General features: G+C 38.5%; 1 protein-coding gene and 1 long non-coding RNA gene across 4 annotated transcripts in view; one reads left to right on the top strand and one right to left on the bottom strand.

The window, feature by feature from the left end:
- ACSL4 (acyl-CoA synthetase long chain family member 4) overlaps positions 1 to 8099 on the top strand; it is a 178405-nt gene extending 170306 nt beyond the window's left edge. For all 3 annotated transcript variants that reach the window (XM_037821375.1, XM_037821377.1, XM_037821376.1), the window contains exon 16: positions 5209 to 8099. In XM_037821375.1, the coding sequence (XP_037677303.1) occupies positions 5209 to 5366 (158 nt within the window). In that variant the 3' untranslated portion in view covers positions 5367 to 8099. The remainder of the gene's footprint in view (positions 1 to 5208) is intronic.
- The window catches only part of LOC119522757, a 112592-nt gene that overhangs the window by 67976 nt on the left and 26803 nt on the right, over positions 1 to 17813 (bottom strand). The gene's annotated exons all lie outside the window — the stretch shown is intronic.

Genomic DNA, 17813 nt, shown 5'->3' with positions numbered 1-17813 from the left:
TCTCACTGCCGTATCTACAGCCACTCCCAGGTTTTTTTTTGTTTTGTTTTGTTTTTTAAAAAGAACTAGTCTGTCTCCAAACGCCAACCTGCAGTTTCCCCACACCACAGGTACCGGACTTTCAGCCAGCTTTACTCACTCGTTTCAGAATGCAGACTCCCGGTTTCACCAAATGCGTGGTCCCTGTGGATTTAGCAGACCTTGTCATGCTGATGCATCGCTGGAACTGGTGTTCTGGGTCACTTTCTGGCTTTTATCTAGTATTTTTCACAGAGGTGTTTTTTTTGCCCTGTCTCACCTAGCCTCCATCTTAGGTTCTCCTCCATATATTTTTGAATGTTCTGGTTCTTTGGTGGATATTGACTTCTAGTTGCATTGTGTTATGGTCAGAAAATGTGCACTGAATAATTTTCAATCTTTAAATTTATTGAGACTTGTTTTGTACTCCAGCATACGAACTATCCTGGAGAATATTCCATGGGTGCTGTGGAAGAATGTATATCCTGTTAATTTGGGATGTAATGATCTGTATATGTCTGTTATGTCTAATTCATTTATCACATTGTTTAGGTTCTCAGTGTCCTTATAGGTCCTCTGTGTGTTTGTTCTATCTATAGAAAAGAGTGGTGTATTGAAGTCTCCCGCTATTATTGTAGAAATAGCTAATGCTCCCTTCAGGTTTGCCAGTGTTTGTCTCATGTACATTGGAGCTTGTTGATTGAGTGCATAAACATTCTTCTTGGTGAATTGTCCCTTTTGTTAATATATAGTGTCCTTCTTTGTCTCTTATGACATCTTTGCATTTAAAGTCTATTTTGTCTGATATTAGTATAGCTACCCCTGCTTTCTTTTGGCTGCAGCTTGCATGGCCTATTTCTTTCCATCCTTTCACTTTCAATCTCTTTGTGTCACTGGGTCTGAGATGAGTCTCTTGTAAATAGCATATCAATGGATCATACTTTTTAATCCATTCTGCCAGTCTGTGTCTTTTAATTGGGGAGTTTAACCCATTCACATTCAAATTTATTACTGTGAAGGCAGTTCTTGAACCAACCACCTTATCCTTTGGTTTTTATTTGTCAGATCTGTTTTTTCCCTCTCTCTCTTTTTTTCCTTTAAGTTACCCTTACTAGTACTCTTCAGTTCTGTGCCCTTCTCCAGACCTTACTCTCCTATCTTTTTTCCTTAGCCATTGGAACTCCCTTTAGTATTTCTTGCAAGGGAGGTCTCTTGTTAACAAATTCTCTCCGAATTTGTTTGTGAAAATGTTAAACTCTCCCTCAGTTTTGAAGTAGAGCTTTACTGGATAAGAATTCTTGGCTGGCAATTTTCTCTTTCAGAATCTTAAATTTTTCATACCACTGGCTTCTTGCCTCCATGGTGCCCACTGAGTAAGTCAGTACTTAGTTTTATGTGGTTTCACTTGTATGTGGTGAATTGCTTCTCTTGCTGTTTTCAGGACTTTCTCCTTCTCTTCAGCATTTGACAATCTGATTAGAATATGTCTTCGAGTGGGTCTATTTGGATTTATTCTATTTGGAGTTTGTTGGGCTTCTTTGTTTGCATATTTATGTTATTTATAAGGGTTGGGGAGTTTTCCCCAGCTATCTCTTCATATACTCTTCCTAGCCATTTTCTCCTTCTGGGACACCAATGATTCTTATATTTGTTTGCTTCATGTGTCCATCATTTCCCCGAGATCCATTTCAAATTTTTCCATTTCTTTCACTATCTGTTCTTTTGTGCTTCGCATTCAATTGATTTGTCCTGTAGTTCACTTATTTTTTCTTCTGCCTCTTCAATTCTGCTGTTGTGTGTGTGTGTAGTATATTTTTAGTTGATCTACATTGTTTTTCATTTCCATAAGATCTGCTATTTTTCTATTTACTCTTTCAAATTCTTCTTTATGCTCTTTTAGAGTCTTCTTGATGTCCTTTCTGTCTTTATCCAACCCATTGAATTTGCTTTGGAGAGTTATATGTACTTCCTTAATTAATTGCTTCAAGTTTTGTGTCTCCTCCAGCTTTTTAATTTGGTTGTTTGGCTTGTCCATATCTTCTTAGGTCTTCATGTGCTTTGTGATTTTCTGTTGACTTCAGGGCATTTGCTTATGTTGATAAGGTTATTTTGGGAAATGGTGGACTAACTGGACACTTATTTAAAATATGGCAGAACCACAACTTACTGGAGTGCACTTTCCATGTCTTCCCAGTGGATGGCGCTCTTGAGCTCCCTCTCACCCTCAAGACAGCTTATCCCCAACTGTACCTACATGCTGGATGGGGTCCAAACAAGGTAGAAATCCAATCAGTGTACCAGTTCTCTGTGTGCACTGGGGAATGCCATCTCTGTGGGTGGGTATGGACCTTGTGCAGTTCCGCAGGGAGTCTGCTTAAGGGCACAGTGGCTCTAGTGTTTCCCAGGCTTCTAAGTGGATCATTCTTGGGCTGTGGGCCTGTTTGTCACATCCTCCAGCTCAAATGTGCTCTGCTGTCTGCCTGACTGCATCCGCAAGCCTTTGGGGTGAAGTTGGGGATCCTGGTGCTTCTGTGTGGCACCTTCACCTACCGTTGCCACTCACCTGTGCACACCATTGACCTCTGTGTTGGAAGAGTAAATAGGATCAGCACAGGTCCACTGTTTCCTGAGTTCCCTCACAGGAACTCCCAGCCACAGGGCTGAGGAGGATTATCTCTCCAGCTAATTGCTGAGATGGGTGCACAGGAGTGAAGAACTCGTCCCTCCCCTGATCGGTGGCTGGCTTGCAGCTGCCAGCCAGCCCCCAGCAGTGGTCCCAGTTGAATAAACTCAGCCCATCCTTTCAGATGCAATTTCTCTACTTCTTCATCCAAGTCCCCACCATGTATTGTAGAGGTCCTTCTCTGGCCGCTCGTACCCTGGAACTGCTGTCCTGGGTGTTTTCTACCTTTTCTCTAGTTTTTTTCATGGAGGAGAAGATTGCTCTGCCTCTCCTTTTCTGCCATCTTCCGAGAAGTTGCTATGATCTTTTCTGTGTTAATTTTTCTGTATGGCATGATGTGGGGGTCTGACTTCATTCCCTTGCATGTGATTATCCAGTTGTTTGGGCACCAATTGTTGAAAATACTGTTCTTTCCCCATTGAACTGTCTTGGTACCCTTGTCTAAAGTCACTTGACATATGTAATTAGAAATTTTTGTTTTCTTATTTTTAAAATCATGCTTATTCTTAAAATTCAACTAAAATGGTTGAGTATAAAGTTAAAATAAAAATACCATACCAGTCCATACATCTGCCAGAGTTAACTATTTTTAGATCTTCAAATTGTAATTTCAGAGACTCATACAAGAAATACTTGACTGTATTCAGCTAAATCTCTCAGAAACCAGACATCTTTAGTATCAGGTCTGTTCATGTTTTAAATAGAGGTGTGAATGAGGTAAAGGTACTGTCATAAGGATGCAAAATAATTGTTTGGGGTTGATTTGAGCAATGACCAATGGCTGTAAAAATTTACCTTTGCTGCCACTTGCAAGTAACATTTTACAATGTTCTACTTAACTGGATAAAAATGCTCACTTGTAAAGTTGTAGGATTTTTCCCTAATCTCATTATTTGGCAATTTATTTTGTTTATAGGAAACTGTGTGATTAACTGTTGTTCTATAGCTTGTGGTATTAGATAATGTTTAGGGGTTTGCAAAATGATACCTGTAAAGCAGCCTTTTTTCCCTCTTTGAACAGAAATCTAGGTAATAAAGATTAAATACAAGAACATTAAAATATGCTTTAATTTGCTTGTATGCATCTGAAACAATGTGCCTGCCTTGTCCCTATTTTGTCAGCATTTCTAGAATAGGGCCTATGTAAATATTAAGATTAAATAAAAGGTTTTGGAGTCAAATCCGTAAGTGAGAATTCAACTGTTTCCTTGAGATCAAAATCAACTGTGGGAGCACTTGGGCTCCTTTTTGGTACCTCTGTGTAACTAAGCTGAAATGTATCAGCAGGTAGTGATTGTTTAAGCATGTTTTATGTTCCTTTACTACCTGTTCAGGCATTATTAGGAATTTGATTTTAAGTAATATTTGAAAGATTGTTTTTCACCTCAGCTTTATGTTTTTCTCTTGTTCAAGTAAGAAATTCACAAATTTAATCAAGCTTTCATAAAAACCTAGACTGGTATTACAACAAGAACTTTCATGAATTTGAGTTCTCTATACTTGTCACTGGAACCAAATTGTTTTTCAAGTCACCAAGGCTGTTCAGCAGTAATTTTTAAACATGCAGATGTTTACTTCTTTGCAATTGCTGCCTTAAATAATCACAAAAAATAAGATTCATCTACCAATTAACATTTGTTAATACATCTTCAGAATTTTAAGGAATAAATTGTATTCATAATTGATGGACTATGTTATCAAATTGAAAATTACTGAATACTGTATTGATTGTTTCTATGCCCTTATTTTCTTGCATTGTCCAACTCAAAAACAATGTTTTGCATTAATTCTTATACTATTTAAAATTGTGAAATTCATACTCCCCTTTCTGATTCTTATTTGAGTATATAATGAAAACTTATGAAGAACATTTGTCAAGAGGCTTAACTTTCTATAGAATGAATTAATAAACATATGTATTTATTGAGGCCTTTCATTGTTGTCTCTGAGGATTGCAATGAACAAAACAATGGCTCTGCTTTCATGGAGCTTACATTGTAGTAGTGAGACAAACAAATATGTAATATGATAGGTGGTAATAAGTACTTTGAAGAAAACACAGTGTTAGAGGATATAGAGAGACAAAGGGGTCTTCTGTTTTGGGAAGAGTGGTCAGAAAAGTCTTCTCTGAAGAGGTGGCATTTGAGCTGACACCTGGACAAAGTGAGGGAATGAGCCATGCAGCTTTGCTGGGAAGAGCATCCCAGGAAGAAGGAACAACAAATATAATGGCTCTGAAGAGGAGGGGGTGTGTATGTATATGTATGTATATATATTAGAATAAAAACTTTGCAAAGATTAAAACTTTATCCAACTGAAAGAATTTGTATACTTTGAGAAATACAAAATGAAATTGTAAGTTAGTAGTGTCATTAATAAATTATTTTATCATAACGTTAAATAAATTTGCCTCATCACCTGCATCATCTAAGGAAGTCTTGCAAAATTCATGTTTAATTTATTAATTATTTCTCTCTCCCTCTCTTTTTTCCTCCTTCTCATTTCAGTGAAATTGGAGCGATTTGAAATTCCAATCAAGGTTTGCTTAAGCCCAGAACCTTGGACCCCTGAAACTGGTTTGGTAACTGATGCTTTCAAACTGAAAAGGAAGGAGCTGAAGAACCATTACCTCAAAGATATTGAGCGAATGTATGGGGGCAAATAAAATGCTGCTCTCTTATTTACAGTAGTGCGGGAGGAGGCTTTTCAGTTCTAGAGTTTTAAGCCTTTGTCCAGCTGTCTGTTAGAATGTAGGTATATCATTCTAAAGATATGGTAATTAAAAAAAAAAAAACAAAAATGATTGAAATAACTGTTGTCTACTTTAGCTTAGATTTGCATAGTTCTAGCAAAGCTGAAATTGAAAAGTTATTTCCCTTTAACTGTTACTAATTTTAGACTAAAAATTCTGTTTTTAAAAATTAGCCTAAGATATACTTGTTTTCCTAAAGAAAAATATTTAATATTGAACAAAATAAAGTGGAGTTGGAGTAGAATGTAGTTTGAAGTTTGCAGCTTCCAATGTCTATTGTCTTCCTCATTCAGAAGAAGCTTACATATTAAGCATGACAAAAATATAGGTATTAACACTACTCAAAGCAAAAGTGCATCAGGGCTTTAAAATTCTCCTCCAACCATTTACCTTGAAGGGAAAATTCGACTGTAATATAACATATAGAATCAAATAATACCCTGGAAACCATTTTAAGATTCATAATTGTTGCATAGATTAGATGTAGACTCGTTGTAATATCATGAATAATTACAGTGCCTAAAGTAAGAATAAAACAACATATATACACCAAAAATATATAGTAATAGATTTAAAGGGGAATTGAACTGCCTTTTTGAAACTTTGAGTTCCAAAATCAGTAACTAATTATTCTAATGACTTAGGAGGAAAGTATATCTTTTACAGTGCTGAAAACTGTCTTTCTATTTTAGTTCAAAATGAAAGACTGAAACCAAGAGTAGAAAGATAAAGTTAAACAAAGTTTAGCAGGAAGCATATTCTCTTATAAAAAAGTGATAAAATCATAAATAATTGCAGTTGTGACCCTTGTACAGCACTGAACCTGAGAAAGAGATTTAGACTCTGAATTTGGTTTTGGCAACAAGAATTGATGTAAAAATGTACTTGCATTGAATTACATTGGTAATTGAAGGTCCATTTGCTGTTGCTACTTTGCTTCTTGATCCATAGTTTGTATTTTCAGAAAGCCTTTCATTTTGCTTTAATTTTAGCAAAGTGGGTTATGATGAATGACTTCCCCAATATCTTGTTTGAAACTATGGGTGATTAACTAACTTGGATGAATTTTGGAAAGGTAAACTAAAAGGGAAGATAACACTGTTATCATTTTTTCCTGTTTGTGAAGAGTTTAAAAACTGGAAATGCTGGATTTTGGAGGAAAGAAGGCTTACTCGATAAGGGATTGATATTTGTGCAGTGACTTGGAGTGTGGATTTCTTTTTGAAACTTTTATTAAAATTTGGGTTTATATATCCCTGACAGATATTCACACTTGAACCATAGTGACTGTAAAAGGCAAAAATTCTTAATACTGTTATTCTTTGCACTTTTTTCTTAATCATTTTATACATATATAAACATATATATATGTTGCTTACATTGCTTTGTACAGATGTGGGCCACCACTGCAACAAAATTAATTCTTTTTTTCTCTGAAATATTTATAAAGAAAATATTTAAGTGTTATGTATATGGTGGTAATAAAGGAAAAAATCATCTGATATTATTATAAACAAGAATGAAGGTTTTTGTAAAGATTTCTGTTCAGTGTTCTGCATTGTAAAATTCTGGGCGAGTTTTCCCTGAAGTTATGTGTATGTGAGTATTCTCATTCTTTACAACTTGCCTCTGAGGAGTGAAAGACCGTTATTATAAAGTAGACTACTATTCAGCTTCTACTGCTCCTGGCCCACTGTTTGTTTATCTTTTAAGGATGATTTTTGTAGAGTTTTTCGATATGTAATTTTTTCCCATTTGAAATGGTGATTTTAAATGTGCGATGCATGCCTGCTATCGTATCTCAGATGTTTGCACCCTGACCTACCCCCATCTCCCCAAAGCTGGAACACTGCCATCTAATCTGTTATATAGGTCCTTTAGAAACATATAATTAACACTTAAGGTTGGGTGCTGCTAATTCTTTGCAAAAATCCAATTATTGTTAAGGGACCAGGGAGATGCCACTACCCCCTGATTTTTCATCTAAAACTATAAAATATTTATGTAAACAAATCTTTACATATTCATGGTGACTTTTCAAGTATTTGAGCCTAAAGATTTTGATCCCACATTTTTATACCTGTTTAAATCGTTCACTGTTGAATATTATTACAACATGTCAGCCATCAAATAAAGTTGTACTTTTACTACAAGTATGTACATTTCTAGTCTAACACTTGTGACGCTTGCTTTAATGACATGAAATGTATCTTCTTGCCACCTTGATATTTGTATTCATTTTTTTTCTCTAGAATGGAGGTATAATTATGTGGCTTTTCAGAGTTGAAATACAAATGAATAATTCAAAAAGTCAGAAGTTAAGGACAGTAATGTTTCTTTGATCATTGGGACTGATTAATAATCCTTGCTTATATTTTCCTGATAGCATATGACAAATGTTTCTAAGGTAATGATATGAGAAGAGGTTAAATATTGCATGGCATTTTGGATTTAGAGAGAAATATTTTAATTTTCAAATGTAGTTAAGGATTAGAATGTATTCATATTTGTACTTTTTGTTAAAATGAATGATTGCGGGATTGTTGTTTAGATTTTTGTGTTAATTCTTGATGAAAAGCTTTGTTCTTGTTTTTTATGTTTGCACTTGAATCTTAAGAAATAAACCCACCCATGTTATCAAGTCAATGTGTGCTTAATTATGTGTCAAGAGTGAAATTTGCAAGTTTGAAGAATATTAGCCAAACTTAAGAAAAAATTAACCGTTTAAAAGTGAACAAATCTGTGGCATTTAGAACATTCATATGGTGCAACCACCATGTCTTTCTAGTTCTAAAACATTTCCATAACGCCAAAGTAAAACTCCATATCCATTAAATACTTTTCCCCCATTCCCTCCTCCCACCCAGCCCCTGGCAACCACCCATCTGCATTGTCTCTATGGATTTATCTATTCTGGATATTTTATATAAGTGGAATCATACAATATGTGACCATTTGCATCTGGCTTATTTCATTTAGCCTAGTGTTTTTGAGGTTCATCCTCATTGTAGCATGTATCAGAACTCCATCTCTTTTTATGGCTGAATAGTACTCCATTGTGTGGATATACCATGATTTGTTTATCCATTCATCCATTGGTGGATATTTGAGCTCTTTCCACCTTTTGACTATTGTGCATAGAGCAGCTTTGAACATGTATATTCATATACTTGTTCAAAATCCTAGGTTTGAATACCTAGGAGGGCTATTGTGGGATTGTATGGTAATTCTCTGATAACTTATTAAGGAACTGACAAACTGTTTTCTATAGCAGCTGAAATATTTTACATCCCCACCAGCAACCTATGAGGGTTCTAGTTTCTCCACATCCTTACCGACAATTAATAATTTCCTTTTTGTTTATCATAGCCATTAACCAAATTTTTAAACACATTTTGAAAGTACACATCTCTAGTCTTATGGAATAGCATTAATCAGTTAACCTGGCTTGTACTAGTCCCAAGCATTAATTTGGAGTATTTGAACCCATTCTGTTTCTGTAATACAGTCAATAGAGTAGAACCCTTGTGTAACATTGATAATTATGGGACAAAATGTAGCTATGTTGTGTGGATTATTAGTAGGTGCTAATATAATATATAGGCTAGGATATCAATTTCCTTATTGGTCCTCTGTCTAGTTGTTCTATCTATAGAACAGAGTGGTGTATTGAAGTCTCCCACTATTATTGTAGAAACATCTTTTGCTCCCTTCTGTACTGTACTCCTTCAGTATCAAATGCCCGATCTTTATTCTCTGTCTCCTCGTATCTTCATTTCTACACTCTTCTCTAAACCTCTCTCTCCTGTATTTTCCTATCTGCCTGTAGCACTCCCTTTAGTATTTCTTGTATAGAAGGTCTCCTGTTCACAAACTCTCTCAGTTTCTGTTTATCTGTAAATATTTTAAACTCTCCCTCATTTTTGAAGGACAGTTTTGCTGGATATAGGATTCTTGGTAGTTTTTGTCTTTCAGTATCTTGAATATATCATACCATAGCCTTCTCACTGCCATGGTTTCTGCTGAGAGATCCGCACTTAGTCTTATTGAGCTTCCCTTGTATGTGATGGATTGCTTTTGTCTTGCTGCTTTCAGAATTCTCTCTTTGTCTTTGGTATTTGACAATCGAATTAGTAAGTGTCTTGGAGTAGGTCTATTTGGATCAATTCTGTTTGGGGTATGCTGCACTTCTTAAACTTGTAATTTTATGTCTTTCATAAGAGTTGGGAAATTTTCATTGATTATTTCCTCTATTATCCCTTCAGTCCCTTTTCCCTTCTCTTCTCATTCTGAGCCACCTATAACACATATATTCATGTGCTTCTTTTTGTCATTCAGTTCCCTGAGACCCTGCTCATATTTTTCCATTCTTTTCCCTATCTGTTCTTTTGTGCGTAGAATTTCAGATGTCTTGTCCTCTAGTTCATTTATCTTTTATTCTGCCTTTCCAAGTCTGCTGTTGTATGTCTCCATTGTGTTTTTCATCTCTTCTATTTTGCCTTTAATTCCCATAGGTTCTGCCATTTGTTTTTTCAAGTTTATGAATTCTTCCTTATGATCACCCAGTGTCTTCCTTATATCCTTCAACTCTTTTGTCACATTTTCTTTCAGCTCATTGATTTGATTTAGAAGATTTGTTTGAACATCTTTAATTAGTTGTTTCAACTCCTGAATCTCAGTTGAGTTGTTAGTTTGTTCCTTTGCCTCGGCTATATATTCATGTTTCCTGGTGTGGCTCATGACTTTTTGCTGTCTAGGCATCTGATTTTCTTGATTAATTTATTCTGGAGGTTGTTTTCTCTTTTCCTAGGGTTTCTTGTTGGTTGTCTTTGATCTCTATCTTTTCTTTTTTCTCTCCCTGGCCAGTTGTCAGTTTGGCTGTGCACCCAAGTCTTCCTCCCAAAATCAGGTGCTCACCGTGGCCTGCCGCAGGGATGGAGGTAGGCACTGGGCACCCCAGCAAGTTCACTGTGTGTGGTAATACAAATCTGCTGGCTTCCACGGGTGCTCTGCTTTCCACCAGCCAGCAATACCTGGGTATGTTTTAGAGCCCTGCTTTAACAGTTGGGTCTTCCCTATTTTTCAGCCAAAACAGGGCCAGGTTTCCATATAGGGCATGTAGACCTGCTCCTGTTGTCCTGAGAAAGGGTCTGAAGCATCTTTTTAAAAGTTTTTCAATTTCCTTGAACCTTCCAGACTGTTCAGCAAATGGTGATGTTTGGTAACTTAATTGATCTCAGAAACTTCTTTGCTTCCCAGCACAGACTGCATCTACACAGGTGAGCTGAAACAGTGGGATTCCTATGCCCTCGCTTTGCCAGCCAAAATGTGGCTTGATGTGGGGCTCCACCTGTAGCAGAGGAGTCCCTCAGCTGACCCAGTACTTCAGCCATCCCCCAGGCAAGGAAACGGCCACTGGCTGCTGCTTCCCTCATGGATGGGGGAAGGGCTTTCAGACCCAGGGCTGGAGTGTCCACGTTTTCTCAGTCTCTTTGTCCCTCACTGACTTGGGCCTTGAAATGTCCTCCCCTGTCCCACAGGTCTTCAAATGGTGGTGGTATTGTCTCACTGCTGTGAGAGATTTTATAGTCTGTGTCCATGGTGGGAAGGGTCCCATCTGCTGACTCTGTGCCTTTCTCACATGAGACCAAGTGAGGGGACGGGGAGAAGACCCAATTCCTACCTGAGATTCTTCTTCAATTCGGCATTTGCAGTGTCCTTCTCCAGTCTATATCCTCTTCCAGAGTTCATACCATTCAGAATTGTCTTTTTTTTTCATTGAATCTCTGGAGAGAAGTTTTCAGTAGCTGTTTACATTGCTATGTTCTCTAGTATATTTCTAATTTGATCTACAGTATCTTTCATTTCCATAAGATCTGCTATTTTTCTATTTACTCTTTCAAAATCTTCCTTATGCTCTTCTAGTATCCTCTTGATATCCTTCATGTCTTTAGCCAATGGGGTGAAGTTGCTTTTGAGAGTTGTATGTACTTCTTTGATTAATGATTAGTTTGATTTGTTCTGTGTCTCCTATGGCTTTTTAATTTGGTCATTTGGCTTGGCCATATATTCTTGGATCTTCATAAGCTTTGTGATTTTCTGTTGATTTCATGGCATTTGCTTATCTAGTAAGGTTATTTTGGAAGCTGCAAATCTATTTGGGCATCTTTATAAAATTTGGCAGAATTGCTATTTGCCAGGGTGCACTTTCCCTGTCTTCCCAGCAGATAGTGCTCTTGGGTCACCTCTTCCCCTCAAGCCCACTTTTCCCTGACTGCATATGCACACTGAGGGGGGGGGGTCCAAACCTAGTGCGAATCTAATCAGTGCAACAGTCCTCTGTGCACACTGGAGACTGCCAGCCCTGAGGGATGGGGGGTGGTTGCTGTGCAGTTTGGTGGAGAATCCACTTAAGGGCACAATGGGTCTGTTGATGCCCAGACCTCTGAGTGGATCAATATCAGCCTGTGGGGCTGTGAGTTTCACCTTCCCCAGCCCTCAGCCAGCTCAGGGGTGCATTTTTAGTCCACCCACAAGATCCTTGCCTGCCTTGTATCTGTGGGCCTCTGCAGTGGGGGTGGGGGGCTCCTGCTGCATCCATGTGGCACCTTCCCTTATCCCTGCACACCATGGGCTTCCATGGAGGAAGAGTAAAGGCAGCAGCACACAGATGCTCTTGCCTGCTAATTGTCGGATTCAGCCCTGCTCAGCAATGTGTCCCCTCTTTTCCCAAGGGGAGGGCCCCCCAATCCTCCTCAGAGCCAGGCCTCCGCAGTGGCCTGCCTCAAAACTGAGGGGTAGGCACTGTGCGCTGCACCAAGATTACTTTGCGTGTCCAACACAAGTCCGCTGGTTCCCGAATTCCCTCACAGGAGCTCCAGACTGTGGGACTGAGAAGGGTTATCTCCCCAGCTGGTTGCTGAAATGGGATTGTGGGAATGCAGAGCTCCTCCCTCTCCTGCTCTGTTCTGCACATAGCTGCCAGCACCGGCGGTGGCGGTCATGATTGAATATACTTACCTCATCCTTTCAGATGTAATTTCTCCACTTTTTCATCCAGGTCCCCACTATACATTGTAGAGGTCCTTTCCTGGCCGCTTGTACCCTAGAACCACTGTCCTGGTCCTTTCTGCCTTCTCTCTAGTTATTCCATGGGGCAGAAGTTTGTGCTGCCTATCCTATTCTGCCATCTTCCAGGAAGTCTCATTTGATTTTTGATGAGGCTGCCAAGTCCACTCAACTGGGAAAGAACAGTCTCTTCCACAAATGGTGCTGGAAGAACTGGATATCCATATCCAAAAGAATGAAAGAGGACCCCTACCTCACACCCTATTCAAAACTTAACTCAAAATGGATCAAAGACCTAAATATAAGAACCAGTACCATAAAACTCTAGAAGGAGAACCTAAGAGACAGGGCAAAAAAACACCTCCAAGAAAAATACTAGATAAAAACTAGAATGTGACCCAGAACACCAGTTTCAGCGATGCACCAGCTGGACAAGGTCTGCTAAAACCACAGGGACCGTGCACTTGGTGAAACCAGGAGTCTGCATTCTGAAACGAGTGAGTGAGCTGGCTGAAAGTTTGGCAGCCATGCTGCGGTGTGGGGAAACTGTGGGTTGGCGTTTGGAGATGGACTAGTTCCTTTAAAAAAAAAAACCTGGGAGCGGCTGCAGTTAAGATGGTGAGAAACGTGCAGCGAAGCAGAGCAAGAGTGGGCTGTGCCAACCTCTCGGTGTCTGGCGTGGAGGATAGACTGCTGCTGATTCCCTCAGGGCCAGGGGGCAGAGGGGAGAGCCAAAAGGAGAAAGAAACCATGCTGCTTGCAGCCGGCTCCCTGGTGGGCTGGGAACACTCCTGCCTGGGGCCAGACCCACAGCCCAGAGCCACACCAGTTGTCCCGGAGCTGGGAAGGCGGAGCTGTGCAAAAAGGGGTGGGGGGTTGAGACGCCCCATTCAGCCATCTTTGCATCAGGCTAGGAGCGACCCTGCACGGCCTGGTGGCCCAGGGCTTCCCTTGAGGGATGGCGCACACTTGTGGCATAGCACAGCCTTCCCTCAGCAGAGGTTCTGGAAGATCACAGCTGAGAAGGGGGGCCCGCTCGGAAAACCCAGGGATGCTACATCAATGCCAGGGACTGGTGGGTCAGCAGCAGAGAAAATCTGGGGCAAAACTGAAATGAAGGCCTAGACTCTTGCAACTGCCTTGAATCTCCAGGAACACCTGGGAGGTTTGATTATTAAAGCTGCCCTGCCTCCCTAACCACCCAGACACACTCCCCACAAGTTGTATTTTTTACAACTTGAAAGAACCCTATCAAGCAAAGCAAATGCCAAGAGGCCAAAAACAACAGAAAATCTTAAAGCATATGATAAAACCAGACGATATGGAGAACCCAAACCCAAACACCCAAATCAAAATATCAGAAGAGACACAGTACTTGGCGCAGTTAATCAAAGGACTACAATCAAAGAACGAGAGCATGGCACAGGATATAAAGGACATGAAGAAGAACATGGCACAGGATATAAAGGACATGAAGAAGACCCTAGAAGAGCATAAAGAAGAAATTGCAAGAGTAAATAAAAAAATAGAAGATCTTATGGAAATAAAAGAAACTGTTGGCCAAATTAAAAAGACTCTGGATACTCATAGTACAAGATTAGAGGAAGTTCAACAACGACTCAGCGTCCTCGAGGACCACAGAATGGAAAATGAAAGAAAAGAAAGAATGGGGAAAAAAATCAAAAAAATCAAAATGGATATCAGGGATACGATAGATAAAATAAAACGTCCAAATTTAAGACTCATTGGTGTCCCAGAAGGGGAAGAGAAGGGTAAAGGTCTAGAAAGAGTATTCAAAGAAATTATTGGGGAAAACTTCCCAAACCTTCTACACAATATAAATACACAAAGCATAAATGCCCAGAGAACTCCAAATAGAATAAATCCAAATAAAACCACTGCAAGACATATTCTGATCAGACTGTCAAATACTGAAGAGAAAGAGGAAGTTCTGAAAGCAGCAAGAGAGAAGCAATTCACCACATACAAAGGAAACAACATAAGACTAAGTAGTGACTACTCAGCGGCCACCATGGAGGCGAGAAGGCAGTGGCATGACATATTTAAAATTCTGAGAGAGAAAAATTTCCAACCAAGAATACTTTATCCAGCAAAACTCTCCTTCACATTTGAAGGAGAGCTTAAATTTTTCACAGACAAACAAATACTGAGAGATTTTGCCAATAAAAGACCTGCCCTACTTCAGATACTAAAGGAGCCCTACCGACAGAGAAACAAAGAAAGGAGAGAGAGATATAGAGAATTTTAACAGACATATATAGAACCTTACATCCCAAATCACCAGGACACACATTTTTCTCTAGTGACCACGGATCTTTCTCCAGAATAGACCATATGCTGGGACATAAAATAAGCCTCAATAAGTTTTTTAAGAAAAAACAACTGAATATATTCAAAGCACATTCTCTGACCACAATGGAATACAAATAGAAGTCAATAATTTTTGATTTGTAACTCCACTATTTACTTCCTACATGATATAAAATACACACACCCTAACGACAAATCAGTGGTTTTGGACTCAATGTAAAATACGTAATTTTTGACAAGAACTACATAAAGGTGGGGGAATGGAGGAGTATAGAACATAGTTCACGTGTCCTATTGAAGTTAAGTTGGTATCAAAGAAAAACAAGATTGTTATGGATTTAAGAGGTTAAATTTAAGGCTCTTTGTGTTACACACAAAGTAACACAAAGAAATTATCAGAGAATATGACCATAAAGATGAAAAGTAGAGTATAGATTATGAGAAGTGGGGGAAGGGGCAATGGGGAGTTAAGAAATGAGTGTAGGGTTGCTGTTTGAGGTGAAGGGAAATTTCTAGTAATGGAAGGTGGGAAAGTGATAGCATTACAACATTCTAAATGTGATTAATCCCACTAATGGAATGCTAGGGAGGGGGTGGAATGGGAAGATTTAGGCTGTATATATGTTTCCACAATTGAGGAAAAAAAAAAGACAGTCTAAATAGATGGCAGTTGAATGCCAAGGATGATCCTGGATGGAATCTGAGGATGGAGGACAGTAGGCTCAAAGGGACACAGTTGGGACATAAGAAAAAAAAGAGGAAATATAGAATATAAGCTTCATATCAATGTTGAATTTCTTGAACTCCTTAGCTGCGCTTAGTGGGATTGCATAAAGGAATGTTCTTGTTCATGGGAATTATATATGTGAATTACATTGTTTGTTCAAGGATGTGTGCAGCTTGCTCTCATATGTTCAGAAGACAGAGCAATAGATGATGGGTGATAGGGAGGGAGGGAGGGAGGGAGGGAAAGAAAGAAATGGTGGTGTGACAGGATGTTAAAGTTCGTGGATCAGGGTATCGGGGGAGGGGGGTCGGGGTTTGCTGGAGTTCTGTGTATGGGTTTTGTATTTGTTTTTGCAACTGTTCCTATAACTTTGAATTTATTTCAAAATAAAATGAAAAAAAGAAAACTTCTAGAAGACAATGTAGGGAAACATCTTCAAGATCTAGTGATGAGCTCTAGTTTCTTAGACTTTACACCCAAAGCACAAGCAATGAAAGAAAAAGTAGATAACTGGGATCCCCTCAAAATTCAATAGTTTTGTGTTTCAAAGGACTTTGTCAAGAAAGTGAAAAGTCAGTCTACTAAATAGGAGAAAATACTTGGAAACCACATATCTGATAAGAGTTTAATGTCCAGAATATATAAATAAACCCTACAGCTCAACAATAAAAATACAAACAATCCAATTTAAAAATGGGTAAAAGACTTGAATAAACATTTTTTCCAAAGAGGAAACACAAATGGCTAAAAAGCACATGAAAGATGCTAAACACAACTAGCTATTAGGGAAATACACATCAAAACCACAATGAGATAACATTTCACACATACTAGAATGGCTACTGTTAAAAAAGAAAAACCCCAGAAAACTACAAGTGTTGGAGAGGATGTGGACAAATAGGAACACTCATTAACTGTTGGTGGGGATGTAAAATTGTACAGCCACTGCGGAAGAGTTTGGCAGTTCCTCCTCAGGAAGCTAAGTATAGAATTACCATATGATCTGGCAATCCCACTTCTAGGTATATAGCCAGGAGAACTGTAAGCATGGACTTGAACAGACATTTGCACACTGATGTTCCTAGCAGCATTATTCACAATTGCCGAAAGATGGAAGCAATCCAAGTGTCCATCAGTGGATGAATGGATAAACAAAATGTGGTATATACTTATAATGGAATATTATTCAGCTGTAAGAAAGAATTAAATCTTGATTCATGTGACAACACAGATGAGCCTTGAAGACATTATTTTGAGTGAAATGAACCACACACAAAAGGACATATATTGTATGCTCTCACTAATATGAACTAAATATAATGAATAAACTCATGTGGTTAATATCTAGAATATAGGTTACCTGGAAATAGAATGAGTGTAGAGAATGAGGAGCTGATGCTTAATTTGTGTAGAATTTTAAATTAGATTGATTGTAAATGTTTGGAGATGTATAGAGGTGATGATAGCACATTATTGTGAGTGTAATTAACAGCACCAAATGATGTGTTGTGATTTTGGTTGAAAGGGAAAGTTTAGGGTTGTGTATGTCACTAGAAGGAAAGGTAGAGGATAAAACATGGGACTGTATAACACAGAGAACCTGTTGTGGATAATGAAGGTAGTTAATAGTACAAATATAAGAATGTTCTTTCATGAACTAGAACAAGGGTGCATCACTATTGCAAGGTGTTAACAATAGGGTAGTATATGGGAAAAATAAACCCAATGCAAGCTAATCGACTGTAGTTAACAGTAATATTTTAATATTCTTTCCTCGGTTGCAACAAAGACACCACACTGATGCTTAGTGTCAACAAAAGGGGGTATGATGGGTATGAGGTTTTTCTTTTTAGAATGATGTTCTAAAATTGATTGTCGTGATGAATACACAACTGTGAATATGCTGAGCACCATGGATTGTACACTTTGGATGGATTGTATGGTGTGTGAATATATCTCAATAAAACTGCTTTTTAAAAAAAGATTCCCTTAGAAAAAGGGAAAGACAATGACAAAAGAAGTAGGGAGTGTGATAGTCCATAAGATCCATCGCGTCTAGCTTTAATATTGTGATTTTGCTGTCCCAAAGTTTGTTTGGTTTTTTAATGATGTCCCAATTTCCTTAGTTTCCCACAGGGGAATATACTACTGTGGATGATGCCATCAGAAGAAATAAGGATTCTACTAGGTACAGGGAATCTGTCACTCTCATGATGCTTTTTTATATTAATCAG

The sequence above is a fragment of the Choloepus didactylus genome, chromosome X (assembly GCF_015220235.1).
Source record: "Choloepus didactylus isolate mChoDid1 chromosome X, mChoDid1.pri, whole genome shotgun sequence".
Classification (NCBI taxonomy): Eukaryota; Metazoa; Chordata; class Mammalia; order Pilosa; family Megalonychidae; genus Choloepus; species Choloepus didactylus.
The sequence above is the reverse complement of the archived record's forward strand: the minus strand, read 5'-3'. Positions and strand labels throughout refer to the sequence as shown.